Here is a 16,768-nt window from a genome sequence, read left to right as displayed (position 1 = left end):
TTATAGTGTCATAAAATAAAAATATATTGGTGTACGTTCGTGTTAGTATTTAGCGTTTTATGTAAAAATTTACTGTACACAAAAATATATAATGGCGCTAAACATGAGATGCCGGCATCGGACACTGATACGGCGAGTGATGCTGTGTCCGCTTTTGTGCTGTCGTCCTCCTCAAGTGACTCAGAGGAACCTCCTCGCAGGAGGGTTAGTGCTCAGGTTACACCTGCACCTGAACCTAATTGTTTGCCCCCAACCTCCTCCACCCCCCCAAGCACCGGACTTTGCTGCTTCTGCCGGGGTCCAAGCCCAGACTGCAGGACTGTCCCAAATGGAGTTTTTCCAGCTCTTTTTTTGGACAGCCTTGTGGACAAAATTGTTGAGCAAGCGAATCTTTGTGCTCAACAATTTTTTGCTGTCAACCCCGGTAGTTTTTATGGCCGGCCATACAGGTGGCATCCCACCGACAAAGCAGAAAGGCTGCAGGACTGGGGATTGGGCCTAATGAAGAAGCCATCGCTGAGGGACTATTGGTCCATGGATACTCTTTACCACTGCCCCTTATACCGCACCTCAATGCCCGGGGGCTCGTTTAGGGCAATACAGACGTTTTTGCATTTCAATGATAATTCCCAGTGCCCCCCCAGGATGAGCCCAATTTCGATCGACTCTATAAAATTAGACCCCTTATTTCTCATTTGGCCCAAAAGTTTTCCATGTCATATACCCCTGGAAGAGAAATTGCCATTGACGAGTACCTGGTGCATTTCAAGGGAAGGGTGAAGTTCAGGCAGTTTTTGCCCAACGAACGTGCCCAGTATGGCATCAAGATCTACAAGTTGTCGGAGTCGGGCTACACACTTACTTTTAGAATATACAAGGGAAGAGACAGTCAGATTGAACCCCCAAACTGTTCACCTGTCCTGACCACAACTGGGAGGATTGTCTGGGACCTCCTGCACCCACTGTTTAATCAGGGGCACCACTTGTATATAGACAACTGGTAGACAAGTGTACCCCTGTTCAAATGCCTGGCGGAACAAAAACGGTGGCGTGTGGGACGGTCCGCAAAAACCAGAGGCAGCTCCCAAAAACCCTTCTCAGCCAACCCCTGCAGCGTGGGGAGAGCGGGGCGCTCCAAAGCGAAGGGGTCCTATTTTTGAAATTCAGGGACAAGAAGGATGTCCTAATTCTGACATCCATTCACGACGCTACCTGCTCCCTTGTCCCTGTGCGTGGTGCATCACCCACCACCACATCACGGCCCGTCTGCATCCAGTCCCATAACAAATACATGGGGGGAGTGGACCTTTCTGACCAGGTGCTCAAGCCGTACAATGCCATGCGGAAATCAAAAATGTGGTATAAAAAACTTGCGGTGCACTTTATCCAAATGGCATTGTACAACTCCTTTATAATTTACAGGAGCCCTGGTCAGGAGGGGACAGACCTGGAGTACCAGGAGAAGGTGATCTAATCCCTTCTCTTTGGGAATGTGGCAGAGGTAGGGGAAAGTACTGCCTCTGCAAGTAGTGATGTCCCCAGGATAATTCCTGGTGAAGTGCCGCCCACCGCTAAAAAAATCCACCCCAGAAGAGGTGTCGTGGCTGTGCCCAAAGAGGGAAAAGAAGAGACACGACATACCAGTGTAACGCCCGTTCCACCCACGCTGGACTGTATATGAAGGAGCGCTGCCGGATATACCTCACCTCTCTGGAGTTCTACATTATATTTTCTTCTGTCCCTTTCATTTATAATTTTCGGCCCTTTCATTTACAATTACCGTCCCTCCCATTTACCATAACCATTTAAAATTTGAACATCCCCATAACAAAACTAAAAATTCCCATTATCCCCCTAGATGAATATCTAGGATTTGTAATATCGTGAAGTATCTGCACAATTTTTTAGGCCTTTACAAACACGACATGTGCCCAAAAATCATCCGAATAAAATAAGGCCTCAAAATCCTTGTGATGTTCCAATACTTTCTGGCCCTGCCCTATGTCCAGCAGCAGAGAATTAGGGCCAATTTGGGGGTATTTCTAAGCTCAGAAGAAATATCCTGATAAATGTTGAGGCGCTTTTCTTCACTTGCATTATCTGTGTCTGAAAAATCTGTCCCAGAAATGAGGCATTTGTCATATGTTCTTTTTCACGCCAGATATCCACAAGATTCTGAAAAAAAACTATGGGGTTAAAAAAGTGATCACACCCCTAGAAAAAATTCCTTGAGGGGTGTAGTTTCCAAAATGGGGGTCACTTTTGGGGGGTTTCCACTGTTTTCATCCCCCCCTGTGCATTGCAAACCCAACACCGCACTGAAAACTATTCCAGCAAAATCTGCGCTCCAATATCCAAATGGCGCTCCTTCTATTCTGAGTCCTGCCGTGGGTCCAAACAGCAGTTTATTACCACATATGGGATATTGCTGTAATCGGGAGAAATTGCTTTACAAATGTCGTGGTGCTTTTTCTCCTTGTAAAAATTTAAATTTCTATGTTTTTTCAGAAAAAAAAGTAGATTTTCATCTTCACACACAAATTTCAAATAAATTTCCAAAAACAACTGTGGGGTCAAAATGCTAACTATACCGCTAGAAAGATTCCTTGAGGGCTGCAGTTTCCAAAATGGGGTCACTTTTTCTCTGTTTTTACTGTATCGGCAGCACAAGACCTCTTCAAACCGGACATGGGGCCTAAAATATATTCTAAAAGAAGGAGGCCCCAAAATCCTCTAGGTGCTCCTCCCTGAGGCCGGTGCTTCAGTCCATTATCACACTAGGGCCACATGTGGGATATTTCTAAAATCTGCAGAATCTGGGCAATACATATTGAGTTGTGTTTCTCGGGTAAAACCTTCCGTGTTACAGAAAAAAATGGATTACAAATGAATTTTGGCAAAAAAAAATTCATTAGTAAATTTCACCTCTACTTTGCTTTAATTCCTCTGAAATGACTAAAGGGTTAATACACTTTCTGAATGCTGTTTTGAATACTTTGAGGGGTGCAGTTTTCAAAATGGGGTGATTTATGGGGTCTATCTAGTACATAAGGCCCTCAAAGCCGCTTCAGAACTGAACTGGTCCCTGAAAAAATAGGCTTTTGAAATTTTCTTGAAAATGTGAGAAATTGCTGCTAAAGTTCTAAGTCTTGTGACGTCCTAGAAAAATAAAAGAATGTTCAGAAAACGCTGCAAACATAAAGTAGACGTGTGGGGGATGTTAACTAGGAAGTATTTTGTGTGGTATTACTATCTGTTTTACAATTTACAAATTTTAATTTTTGCTAATTTTCTCAAAATTTTGATGTTTTTCACAAATAAATATTGAATTTATCGACCAAATTTTTTCACTAACATAAAGTACAATGTGTCACGAGAAAACAAATAATAAAAGCATTCCCAAGTTATTAACACATAAAGTGACACGTCAGATTTGAAAAATCCGCTTCGTCCTGAAGGCCAAAACAGGCTCAGTCCTGAAGGGGTTAAAAGTAAAAAAAAAAAAAACTAACACCTTTTCCCATTCTTCCTCTAAAGTAATGTAAAAAAAAAAAAAAAAAGTAAACCACATTTTTTTCTCGCTGCGTCCGTAAACCCCTGAACTATTACAGTACAGCGTTATAACTCGCACGGCGAGCAGCGGAAAAAACATGTAGACGGACGCTCGCTGGGTTTTGGTCTATTTAGCGCTCAAAAAAAATTGAAATAAATCGGGATTAAAAAGTTGTGTGTCCCAAAAAATACCGATGAAAACTACAGGTGAAGAATAAGCCCCCGCACCGCTCAATCCACGGGGAAATAAAGCGATGGCTCCTGGGACGCGGGGAGTGAAAAACGTCTTGGCCTTTAGATTGTTCCATTATTATTTTCTGTTTGGCGTAACGTGCGCAGTTCTGAACCGGAACGTACTGAGGCCCGAGCACCCAAACCTGGTCACGCCACGCACAATGTCCTGGTGGTTCCATTTTACTGTATTTATGTATTTTTTCTACTATAGGGGCACAGGGAGTACATTATCTGGCCCGTTAACCCACGGGATCGGCGGTCCGATAACGACCACGTTCATGTACAATTCTGAATTTGTATTTACAATTCCCTCCAGTGGCCGAACCTCCACGATGAAGACTCCTCATAGTTTCCTTCAGAAGACGGCCGCCCACTCCTGGATGGATAAGGCCAGAAACCTGATGACCGAGCGTATATTTAACCTAACCCTTGAGATTATATACCTGCTGCTCGGAGAGGTGAGGGATCCAGGGAATTGACACTTCATCCCTCTTATTTCTAATCTTGGGGTCGTTCAAGATTAGAAGAACATGGCTTCTTTCTATCCGAAACAGCGCCACAGCTGTCCACTGGTTGTGTGTGGTATTGCAACTCAGCCCCATTCACTACAATAAAGCTAAACTGCAATACCAGACACAACCACTGGATAGTTGTGGCGCTGTTTGTAGGAAAAAAACAAAATACATGTTTTCTAATCCTACACAGGGACGTGACTGGGGAGAGAAGGGGTTCAAGGAATGTATATGGTGATATTTATCAGGGTTTCTCTATATACAGGATTACACAGTAGTGAAGAAGACATCTGATAAGTATGTGACCCCCAGCAAACATCCCTGTGAGTCAGAAGGATATAACCGGACCCAGACCCCCATCACGGAGCCTCCACCTCACTCACTGATCCATGAGAGAAACAACGATGAGAAGATCCTGGACCTCACCCACAAGATCATTGAGCTGCTGACTGGAGAGGTGACACTGCCGGGAATGCTGGGACATTATATAATAACACAAGGTATAATGTGTCTGGGTGATGACTGTATCATTGTGTGTCAGGTTCCTATAAGATGTCAGGATGTCGCCGTCTATTTCTCCATGGAGGAGTGGGAGTATATAGAAGACCACAAGGATCTGTACAAGGACGTCATGATGGAGGACCACCGGCCCCTCACATCACCGGGTAAGAGGGATCCGTACAAGGACGTCATGGAGGACCACCGGCGCCTCACACCACCCGTTAAGAGGGATCTCTACAAGGACGTCATGGAGGACAACCGGAACCGCACATCACCCGGTAATAAGAATCTGTACAAGGACTTCATGATGGAGGACCACCGGACCGTCACATCCCCGGGTAAGAGGAGAGTGTAATTGGTTGTATATATTAGGGTTGTCACGATGCCAGAATTTGGACTTCGATGCCGATACTTCATGTAGTATTGCGATTCTCGATACCAAAACGATACTTTCCAAGAATAAAAACCCACAGAAATATAAATTCCTTCCGTTTTCCGATGTGAGGCACACGGTGTGATGAATTGTGAACCTCCGTGTTGTATGATTATGTAATAAATATGTTGTAAAATAATCATTAATTAAAGAAAATAAAAATACATGAATTCACGTCGTTATTGAGCCATTTGCGGCTGCACAGTATGGAAATAGAATCAATATTTTGAGGCAACCCTAGAGGCAGCAAGTTTAATGGTTACATAGATCCTCCCATCATCCAGTCACTGTCTCCTACAGATGGATCCAGTGATAAAAATCCACCAGAGAGATGTCCCCGTCCTCCGTGTTCCCAGGACGGTCCACAGGAGACTGTCCCTCAGGATCATCAGGTAGATAAGCTCTCCCCAACTATGGAGGTTCTCATGACCTAATCTACCTGTTCATTATTGTAATGTTCTGATCTCTAAAAACCTTTCCCTGAACTTCATTCATCCGTGTAAGAATCCGGGAGAAGGTTTGGTTGAGAAGTCTGAGGCCATAGCGGGAGAAGAGGAGAACCATGTTACCGCTGATCTCCTATGTAGGGAAGAGGAAACTCCTGAAGACATCAGCCCAGGTAAGAGTCCTCTGTTCTCCATGGTCAGTCTATCTCTCCTCCTCGACCAACCAGAAGAGCCCGCAGCCCCTCCTCCTCCGCACATCATGCCATTGTTTGCTATCAGATGATTGGACGTGGGCACAAGTTGTTCTTCTTGCAGTCATATTGCCCATTTTGGGGGCTGTTTTTTATACTGATGACCTATCCACAGGATAAAACATCAGTATATGATGAGTGGGGGTCCGACACCCGGGTTCCGGCTGCCTCCGGGCACTGGATGTTATGCAGGGGTCCGTCCTGGGAGCAGTAAGCTCCGTCCGCCGTATAACGGCCGCGCTGGGTTACTGCGGCTCTGCTCTGATTCACATGAGCACGTTTCCTCTCTCATTTCTAAAGAGGGCTAATAACATGAAGAAGGGTTCAGTATCCCCCTCTCTGGGGTCACTGGAAGGCTGTACAGGTGGAGCAATGACCGTATCAGGATGGGATCTTCCTGCTCTCACTTGCAGCTTCACCTCCCTCTTCCCTTACACAGACACAGCACCAGGAAGTAAAGCGTCGTTCTCCTGCTCCCCGTATATTCTGGGCTGTGGCAAGCATTGAACCTCTGCCCGTTGCAGCCGTTTTCAATGTCTTATTTTATTTTCCATCCTCCCCCACTTTTAAAGAACCATACTTCTTTTTTTTTTTTTTTTTCCGTTGACGTAGCGGTGTATGGGGGGGGGTGTTTAGTTTTTGACGGGAAGAGTTGTAGTTTTTATTGACACAATTTATTGTACCGAGTAATTTGTAAAAATTGTTATGGGGGGGGGGGGGACCGGGAATTCTGCCATAGTTTTTTGGGTATTATTTTTACAGCGTTCACCCTGTGGTAAAAACGTAATTTTAACTTCGGTGGGTCAATACGATTAGGGCGATACCAAATTTATATTTTACCACTTTTATAAAATTAAAACAAGTTGTTAAAATAAAATAAACTAGTTTTGTGTTTCCTTGTTCCGAGAGTAATAACTTTATTATTTTTCCGTTGCTGGGGCGGTGTGAGGGCTTGTTTTTTTGGGGGAGGGGCTGTAGTTTATATTAATACCATTTTGGGGTACTTTATTTATTACCTTCCATTATTTGAGAAGTGATAAAACAATGTAGCTGTGGCTTTTTTCCCCGCTGGGGTTCATTGGGTCTGATCAATAGTTTAGACTTTTACGTTCGTGGCGTCACCGTGCGTCTTATTGTTTACATATCTTTAGGGGGAAATGGAGACGTTTGGGTATTTTATATTTTACATTTTACTTCCACCCGGGGACTTGAACAAGTGACTGGTCGATCATATTAATGGTTAGTTTTTTGTTCTCCGGTTGGCCCGATCTCTGGCAGGACTTAATAGGAGGAGAAAAATGGCAGAACCGGGAGCCTTCATTAGACCCTCCGGCTGCCATGACAACCATCGGCACCTCGCAGGGGTGATGTAACAGAGGGGGCTGTAAAACACCCGGGATCTGAGTGTTCTCTGATCCCAGGGTGTTCCCTGTAATACACGACTGATGCCGTCACCTATAGAGCTCCCTCCATAATGTAGTCTCTTATTCTACAAATAATCATGGTCCATCTCGCCCGGCCTATTCTATCGGCTGCGTCCTCCAGGACTTAGACATTCATCTCCAATCCAAAGACAGACCATTAATGTTTGGTGTGGATCCGGAGGTTGGATTCTCGTCCCATGTCGGAGGTGGGACCTGCACTGGTTAAACATTGATGTGCTGTCTTGAGGGGTAACTAAACTTTTAAAAAACTTTTTACATGTCATAGTGACATTTTAGAAGTTTTTATCATTGGGGGTCCGAGCACGGAGCTAAAACAAAGTGTCATAAACGCGCGGGTGAGCGCTGTGCCGCTTCATTTCTGATGGGCTTTTTAAGAAAAGCTGAGCGAGCGGAGTGCGGGCTCAATAGAAGGTCTATGGGTCCGTACACTGCCTCCAGGAAAGCCGAGCAAAAACAGAGCGGCACTTGCTCAATCGAGCGCTTCTACCTCTTCGTTTTAGTGATCGGTGAGGGTCTCCTTGCTCGGACCCCCACTGATCCAAACTTTTGACATGTCACTATGACATGTCAAAAGGTTTTTAAAAGTTGTGCTACACTTTTAAGGATAGGTCACTAATGTTAAAGTCCTGGAGAGCCCCTTTAACTATGACTTAACATGTATTTTATAATCCCAGTTAGTAGGATCTTCTGCTCTGCGTAATATTTACTCTGCTGTTTTCTGATCAGGTTCCCGGAGTTCCGGATCCTCCCAACTGAAACCTGGACATGGTCTTCTCCATGGGACAATAGACCTTCTGAGAGACCCCCTCAAGAAGGACAAGCACAAGAACATGCCTTCTGAGAGCATCTTACACCTCACCCTGGAGATCATCTACCTCCTTACTGGAGAGGTGAGGATTCTGGGAATGATGTCACATGACATCACTCTTCTCTATTAATAACACAGGACATGACTGGAGAGGAGAGGATTCTGGGAAATATGTCACATGACATCACTCTTCTCTATTAATAACACAGGGACATGACTGGAGAGGAGAGGATTCTGGGAATGATGTCACATGACATCACTCTTCTCTATTAATAACACACGGACATGACTGGAGAGGAGAGGATTCTGGGAATGATGTCACATGACATCACTCTTCTCGATTAATAACACAGGGACATGACTGGAGAGGAGAGGATTCTGGGAAATATGTCACATGACATCACTCTTCTCTATTAATAACACAGGGACATGACTGGAGAGGAGAGGATTCTGGGAATGATGTCACATGACATCACTCTTCTCTATTAATAACACAGGGACATGACTGGAGAGGGGAGGATTCTGGGAAATATGTCACATGACATCACTCCTATTAATAGCACAGGGACATGACTGGAGAGGGGAGGATTCTGGGAATGATGTCACATGACATCACTCTTCTCTATTAATAACACACGGACATGACTGGAGAGGAGAGGATTCTGGGAATGATGTCACATGACATCACTCTTCTCTAATAATAACACGGACATGACTGGAGAGGAGAGGATTCTGGGAATGATGTCACATGACATCACTCTTCTCTATTAATAACACAGGGACATGACCGGAGAGGAGAGGATTCTGGGAATGATGTCACATGACATCACTCTTCTGTATTAATAACACAGGGACATGACAGGAGAGGTGAGGATTCTGGGACATATGTCACATGACATCACTCTTCTCTATTAATAACACAGGGACATGACTGGAGAGGTGAGGATTCTGGGAAATATGTCACATGACATCACTCCTATTAATAGCACAGGGACATGACTGGAGAGGGGAGGATTCTGGGAATGATGTCACATGACATCACTCTTCTCTATTAATAACACACGGACATGACTGGAGAGGAGAGGATTCTGGGAATGATGTCACATGACATCACTCTTCTCTAATAATAACACGGACATGACTGGAGAGGAGAGGATTCTGGGAATGATGTCACATGACATCACTCTTCTCTATTAATAACACAGGGACATGACCGGAGAGGATTCTGGGAATGATGTCACATGACATCACTCTTCTGTATTAATAACACAGGGACATGACTGGAGAGGTGAGGATTCTGGGAATATATATAATGATATTACTAGGGGCTTTCTCCATACACAGGATTACACAGTAGTGAAGAAGACATCTGATAAGAGTGTGACCCCCAGCAATCGTCCCCATGGGTCGGGAGGACGGAGCGAGACCCAGACCTCCATCACGGAGCCTCCACCTCACTCACTGATCCATGAGAGGAACAACGAGAAGATCCTGGACCTCACCCACAAGATCATCGAGCTGCTGACTGGAGAGGTGACACTGCCGGGAATGCTGGGACATTATATAATAACACAAGGTATAATGTGTCTGGGTGATGACTGTATCATTGTGTGTCAGGTTCCTATAAGGTGTCAGGATGTCGCCGTCTATTTCTCCATGGAGGAGTGGGAGTATCTAGAAGACCACAAGGATCTGTACAAGGACGTCATGATGGAGGACCACCGGGACCGCACACCACCGGGTAAGGGGGATCTGTACAAGGACGCCATGATGGAGGACCACCGGAACCGCACATCACTCGGTAAGAGAGTTTCATTGATGGGAACTGAGAGAATAGTTTTGAGGGTCACCCAGATCCTCCCATCATCTGATCATCACATATAACAATGTATTCAGTCACTGTGTGTCCTACAGATGGATCCAGGGAGAGAAATCCACCAGAGAGATGTCCCCGTCCTCCGTGTTCCCAGGACTGTCCACAGGAGACTGTCCCTCAGGATCATCAGGTACATGGAGCTGAGGTCTCATCAAATACTTTTATATATAACCTACGTATGTTGTTTTGCAATATGTATTTTTTTATTTTTATCTTGTCTGTTTAGGTTGAAGATCTTCTTGATATTAAAGTTGAAGTTATAGATGAAGAGGAGGAGGAGATGTATATGATGGCTGATCAGCAGTGTAAGGGGGGGTTCACTGCCTGTAAAGAAGAGATCACACATAAACCATATATTAAGTCACTGTGTCTCCTACAGGCGGATCCAGTAAGAAAAATCCACCAGAGAGATGTCCCAGTCCCCCGTATTCCCAGGATGGTCCTGAAGAAGACCATGTCGTCTCACAAGATCAGGTATTTCATGTTGAGGCCTCTCGAAAACCAAAGTAGATCTTCTCTTCATGACCTGTGTGCTCCTCCAGTTTAAAGGGGTTATGTGGGGACTAAAACTTATCAGTGTAGTCCCTGCTGTATGTGATCCACTCACTAATATACATACCGGTCCCCGTCACGCTGATTGTGAGGTTTTCATAGATTTGTTAGTGCTGCCCGTACAAGCAGGGGCAGTGGTACAGCGATGACATGGAGTACAGCGGGGACGGTCACTTGATGAGGAGTCGTATCCTCATGACCTCCGCTCCCCCGGCAGCGCAATGAAAATCTCACAATCGGGACCGGAACATATATTAGCGAGTGTACCACATACTGCAGGGACTGCACTGATACTCTTTGGTCCCCGGGTAACCCCTTTAAAGTCGTGATGTTTTACATTTTGTGAGGTGGAATGAAAAAAACCCCAACAATTCCTCCATTGGGTTTATACGGCGTTCACTGAGCAGGGTGAACGACGTGGGAACGGGTCGGCGCGATTACTGCGATACCGAATTTCCATAGATATTTTTTATCTTAATACTTTTACGAAGTTTGTGTCGCCGTATTCTGAGATTCACAACTGTTCGGTTTTTCCATCGTGGATCGAGCGGTGCGAGGGTATGAGGCTGTCGTTTACATTGGCGCAGTTCTGGGCTACATACGACTTTTTCATCACTTTGTATTCTATTTTTTTGGGAAGCGACGCGCCCAAATAACAGCAATTCTGACACTGGGCATTCTTTGTTCTTACGGTGTTTACACTGGCGGATAAATAACTTCATATTTTAATCGTTACGACTTTTACGGGTGCGACAATGCCGATTATGTTTGACTTATTGTAAGCAATACATCCGGATACAGTAGTCAGCGACCGTAAACTAGAGGACTACATCTGTGCGGTTCTTTTATTGCTTCCAGCTTAGATGATGATTAGTTACAGATATAATGACCCCTGTGTGTGATCTCCACATCTGTCTACTCAGTCACTCAATCGTCTGGATCGCCAATACTTCTGGTCTCTTCAGTTGCGGTTATTTTGTGCACGTAGACATTGGCGTAAAGGACGTGTACGGACTCTGCGCGCCCTGAACACTTCTTTATAGGAGGTGTTCTGCTTCTCCGGCTCTGCTCAGGCCAAACACGACTTTTTATGCCTTTTTTACACAATTTTACCCTTTGATACAAAGTCGCATGAAGGTGCCGGGAGTATGAAGCGCCGGGTGACGTTTTTTACAGCGTGTACGTTTTCTACTTCATGAAGTATTTGGATGTGGGGTGTCAGATGACCGCGGTGGAAGGTTTCAGGTCTCCCGTCTGTTGCATTAGTCGTTATTTGTTCCACGTGTTGATCCAGGGTGAAGATTTGATTGATATTAAAGTGGAAGTTATAGATGAAGATGAGCTGCACGTGATGGACGGTCAGTGTAAAGAGGAGGAGGTGCCAGTAGATATCAGCCGAGGTGAGTATACAGGTACAGATGTTCTCCTGCTTCATCATTGTCCTACACTGGTAGAACAGGGGAGTCTGGGGCCACTGGGGGGGGGGGGGTACCTGTGGCCCTCCGTTCCAGCACCACTTATATTCATGTTTCTGGATATGATATTTGGGGGATATGTTGGTAAAGAATTGCACTTTGTCCCGTCTTGGAATGTACCGGATAACTGATCACTTATCCACAGGATAGGTCATCAGTATACAAGAGGTGGGAGGTAGGACACCCGGACCCTGCACCGATCAGCTGCTCTGGTGGCCTCGGCACCGCGTGGTTATGACGGAAGCAGGAGGCTCCGGTCACGGAAGAGCAGCCGAGCTTCAGTACTTCAAGTGAATAGGATCAGAGATGCCGTTCTACAGCACGGCTGCCACGCATTGCACGAGGCCACCTGCTTCCAGCTCCAACCTGCATAACATCTGGCAGCCGACCAGTGCGTGGTCCGGGGATGGGATCTCCACCGATCATGTACTGATGACCTATCCTGTGGATTTGTCATCCGTTGTCTGGTCGTGGACAACCCCTTTAAGAGACTACGTCGTTCTGATGGAAAGTATGACCATATGAATGCATCTCAGCCGTGTTCTGGCCACGTAGCTTCACCCATTGAGGGTCGGGAAGGTTTCCGTTCTTTAGCCAGGTATGAACCTGCTCTTACTCAGAGGAGGGTCACACTTATAAGAATCCCCTATAGGAATAAAAAATGGAAAAAGAAACAAGTATTGTTTAAAAATAATAATAATGGAAATCTAAGTTTGATCACATAATATACACATATTTGATGTCCTCCCGATCAGAATAACCCGTACAATGGATTTATGATGTCATTTAGGACGATGGGTTTATGGCGTAATGAATACTGCAGCGGTACTTGCCAAAATGAATACAAATTATACGTTTCTGCATCTGTACCAAAAAAAGGCACCTAGAGTGAAACCCGTCCCACAAATACAAAGCCCTACAGCAAACAAAAACTAAAAGGTGTGACTGTTGTAATACAGAGAGGCCAAATAAAAAAATGTTTATGTACTCGAGGATGAAATTGTGCCGATCCTCAATGCGTTAGAGGACTAGTCAGCTCTCCACCATTGTGCTGTTCCTCTGTTATTCCTCCTGGAAATTTATAAATAACTCGACGTTAGCATTTCCCCTTGTCAAAAAGATGTATCCTTATACAGTCTGACCCGGTTAGCACTGACTGGCAAAAATGAAAGGTTTTCATGGTTGAGGAATATTTAAGAATTCGTAATGGGAATAATGACCTATAAATCCCTTCTAACGTTATAAATTCTGTTTATATGTTTAGGAAACAACAGATAATAAAAATTCCTTCAATTCCCATCAGGTTTCCATAGCGAGAGATTGGGTGAACGTCCTCTTTTACCTCCAGATTCCGAAATGGAAGAGAACATCACGCAACATCGTCCATATGTAGGTCCCTCAATACTGGGCATACACCAAGGACATCACATTTCCCGTCCGTTCTCTGAGGAACCGTCTGAGAAATCACATCATTTTGCACACAATACGGGTCACAGAGCGTATAAAATATTTCCATGCTCTGAATGCGGGAGACATTTTGCAAAGAAGGCAAATCTTTTCAGACATAAGAGAAGTCACACAAGGCCGTTTTTTTGCGCCGATTGTGGTAAATCTTTCACATTTAAATTCCGTCTTGTAGAACATCAGAGATTTCACACGGGGGAGAAGCCATTTTCTTGTTCTGAATGTGGAAAGTGTTTCATGCACAGGGAGAATCTTTTTAAACATCAGAAAATTCACAATAGAGAGAGACCATTTTCATGTGGAGAGTGCAGCAAATCGTTTTCTCAGAAATCCTATCTTGTAGAACATCTAAAATTTCACATGGGGGAGAAACCATACTCGTGTTCCGAATGTGGGAAACCTTTTAGCAAGAAATCTGTTCTAGTTAAACATCTGAGAATCCACACAGAAGAGAAGAAGCCGTTGCTCTGCTTAGAATGTGGCAAATGTTTTACCAAGAAATCAATGCTGGCGAAACATCAGAGACTTCACGCGGGACGAAGTCCGTATATATGTTCAGAATGTGGCAAGTGTTTTAAGAAGAAATCCGTTCTGGTCGACCATCAGAGAACTCACACAGGAGAGAGGCCATTTCCGTGTTTGGAATGTGGGAAAAGTTTTACGAAGAAGTCGGTTCTTGTTGCACACCAGAGAATTCACACCGGGGAGAAACCATATTCGTGTTCGGAATGTGAAAAATGTTTTACCCAGAAATCAGGCCTCCTTGCACATCAGAAAGTTCATGAAGGAAAGAGAAAAAGGTTTTCGTGTCTGGAATGTGGGGAATGTAAATGTACATGTACGGATTATGTTGACCTACAACCGAAAACTGAAAAAGAAGAGAAACCATTTTTATGCGTACAATGTGGCAAATGCTTTACCCAGAAAGCAGGCCTTCTAAAGCATCAGAGGATTCACACCGGGGACCGGCCGTACTCATGTCCTGAATGTGGCAAATGCTTTACTCTTAAGGATCGTCTCGAAAGACATCAGAGAAGTCACTCAGGCGAAAAGCCGTTTTCTTGCCCGGAATGTGGCAAAAGTTTTACGCATAAATCGAGTCTTGTCGACCACCAGAGGACTCACACTGGGGAGAGGCCTTTTCCGTGCTTGGAGTGCGGGAAATGTTTTATCCAGAAGTCCGATCTTGTAAGACATCAGAGAATTCATTCCGGGGAGAAGCCCTTTTCATGTTCCGAATGTGGAAAACGTTTTATCCATAGATCAGATCTGGTCGTACATCAGAGAATCCACACCGGAGAGAAGCTGTATTCCTGCCCAGAATGTGGGAGAGGTTTTACGCGGAAAAGTCAGTATGAGATTCATCAGAGAAGTCACACGGGAGAGCGGCCGTTTACATGTCCAGTGTGCGGGAAATGTTTTAACCAGAAATCGAATCTTGTTCGGCATCAAGGAACGCACTTCATATCGAAAGGCACCAAAGTTCATGAAATGTCACTTCTGGATGGAATCACCATTGATGTCCCACACCCTCAAGTTATTGTTACCTAAAGTCAAAGTGCCTGGAACTATCGGTGATCAAGAAGTACAGGATCAAGTCCAATAGTCCTCTTAAGTATCTGAGAGGAGTTGAATCATATTCACAAAGAATTCCAGTAGTCTGATGAGACCTGTGGCTAAAGCTAACCTATAATTTTGTGGCTGGAGCTACTTGTCCCCCTGCCTGGGCTGAACTGAATATTACTGGTCCATCTGGGTTCTTGGACCCTACAGACTCCATAAATGTACATTTTTTTTAACACTAATGTAAATATACAGAACTTCCTATAAACGGGTGGGTGCTTGAGTGTAACTGCACCCATATATGTTCAGTTTAAACTTTTAGAACATCTATTATTATCTATAAAATAGGTGTTTAAATAAATGGGATGTTTACACCTCGGTACTGATATCACCTGGTTTCTCCCTTTTTATTTCTCACCTATATTACATTGTTTCGATGTATTTTTTTTTTTTATTAGTGTGATTTTTCTGATGTCTGATAATATATTTGTGACGGTGTATATGGTTTTGTTTGCTTTTCTACTATGTATAATAAATTAAGTCTAAACATTTCCATACTGTAAGATTGTCCGGCATTCAATACTGGAATATTTCTGAATGCCTCCTCTTTTTCTAATGTATGAATATATGATGTTAAGATGAGGGTTGGGAGCTACTTAAGCTGGTATTAAACGACTTATTCCAGCTCCCCCTTATTCTCGGGGTGTGGGGGGGTCTCCGCTGCCAGATCAGAAATGACATTGATCGTCATGTTTTATTAATGTTTATAAGGTTTCCTGGGAAAATCTATTTAAAGAGCATCTATTAATAAGTTCCCATTAATGTTGGTTTATAATACGATCACGTGGGGAATTCATCGTAAATGACTATATAGAGTAGAGCGGATTAGTGGGGGTTTTGGCTTCTCGTTCACACTTGATGAATATGAGGTCAGTCAAAATGTAGATAGAGCTGCTAAATTACGCTATATGGCCAAAAGTATTTGGACACCTGACCATCACTCGTTTACGATCTGGTTGGACATCCCCCTCTGAAACCATGAATGTTAATGGGGAGTGTGGCCTGTTTTGCAGCTAGAAGTGTCCACTCTTCTTCGAACGAGATTTTGGAGTGTCTGTTGGAATCTATGCCCATTCAGCACAAAAAGAAAAACCATTGGTTAGGTTAGGTACTGTTGTCGGTCGAGAAGTTTTGGCTTCGAATTCCCAAAGGTGTTGGATAGGGTTGAGGTCAGGGCTCTTACAGTTGTCCTGGGCAGATCAGACGTTTTGCAATCTGACTTGTGGCATAAATGAACAGTAAAGTGAAAATCTGCAGCACAAGCACAATAGTCCATTCAATCGGTGGCTGCGAAGAAGCCAAAGTCCTGGGTAATGGACATTCCCAACAGCAAAAAAGGACTAAAAAGCTGCAGCAGGTCAGAACCTCTAGAAAATGAAGGTTTTATTCTCCGGGGCACATACAATGATGCACATTCCTTGGTTAATCATCTCCTTATTTTCCCTTATCGCGTGGAGCGCTGCAGCTTTCTATTCATTATCCTGTGACCATTCACCGAGCTTCTCATTCATACTCACGTCTTTGGCGGATTCCATAGAGAGGGATCGGGTAGCCTGTTACTGGTGATCACTGCTGGAATCCAAGGCTGAAAGAACG

At 44.3% G+C, this 16,768-nt stretch overlaps 1 protein-coding gene across 3 annotated transcripts in view; it reads left to right on the top strand.

Annotated features, from left to right (window-relative positions):
- Window positions 1-15,675, top strand: part of LOC142663482 (uncharacterized) — a 34,000-nt gene extending 18,325 nt beyond the window's left edge. Inside the window, exons 2-14 of one of the 3 annotated variants that reach the window (XM_075842152.1) lie at window positions 4,103-4,244; window positions 4,564-4,755; window positions 4,840-5,137; window positions 5,533-5,624; window positions 5,737-5,851; window positions 8,101-8,264; window positions 9,527-9,715; window positions 9,800-9,983; window positions 10,097-10,188; window positions 10,285-10,363; window positions 10,438-10,532; window positions 11,905-12,022; window positions 13,389-15,675. In XM_075842152.1, coding sequence (XP_075698267.1) covers window positions 4,119-4,244; window positions 4,564-4,755; window positions 4,840-5,137; window positions 5,533-5,624; window positions 5,737-5,851; window positions 8,101-8,264; window positions 9,527-9,715; window positions 9,800-9,983; window positions 10,097-10,188; window positions 10,285-10,363; window positions 10,438-10,532; window positions 11,905-12,022; window positions 13,389-15,100 — 3,456 coding nt within the window. In that variant the 5' untranslated portion in view covers window positions 4,103-4,118 and the 3' untranslated portion in view covers window positions 15,101-15,675. Of the gene's footprint in view, window positions 1-4,102; window positions 4,245-4,563; window positions 4,756-4,839; window positions 5,138-5,532; window positions 5,625-5,736; window positions 5,852-8,100; window positions 8,265-9,526; window positions 9,716-9,799; window positions 9,984-10,078; window positions 10,189-10,284; window positions 10,364-10,437; window positions 10,533-11,904; window positions 12,023-13,388 lie in introns of all 3 variants that reach the window. The other 2 variants (XM_075842151.1, XM_075842150.1) reach the window with 2 other exon arrangements.
- Window positions 15,676-16,768: the final 1,093 nt, after the last annotated feature.

Source organism: Rhinoderma darwinii, chromosome 11 (genome assembly GCF_050947455.1).
Source record: "Rhinoderma darwinii isolate aRhiDar2 chromosome 11, aRhiDar2.hap1, whole genome shotgun sequence".
NCBI classification, from domain to species: Eukaryota; Metazoa; Chordata; class Amphibia; order Anura; family Rhinodermatidae; genus Rhinoderma; species Rhinoderma darwinii.
This window is presented reverse-complemented; position numbering and strand designations above follow the sequence as displayed.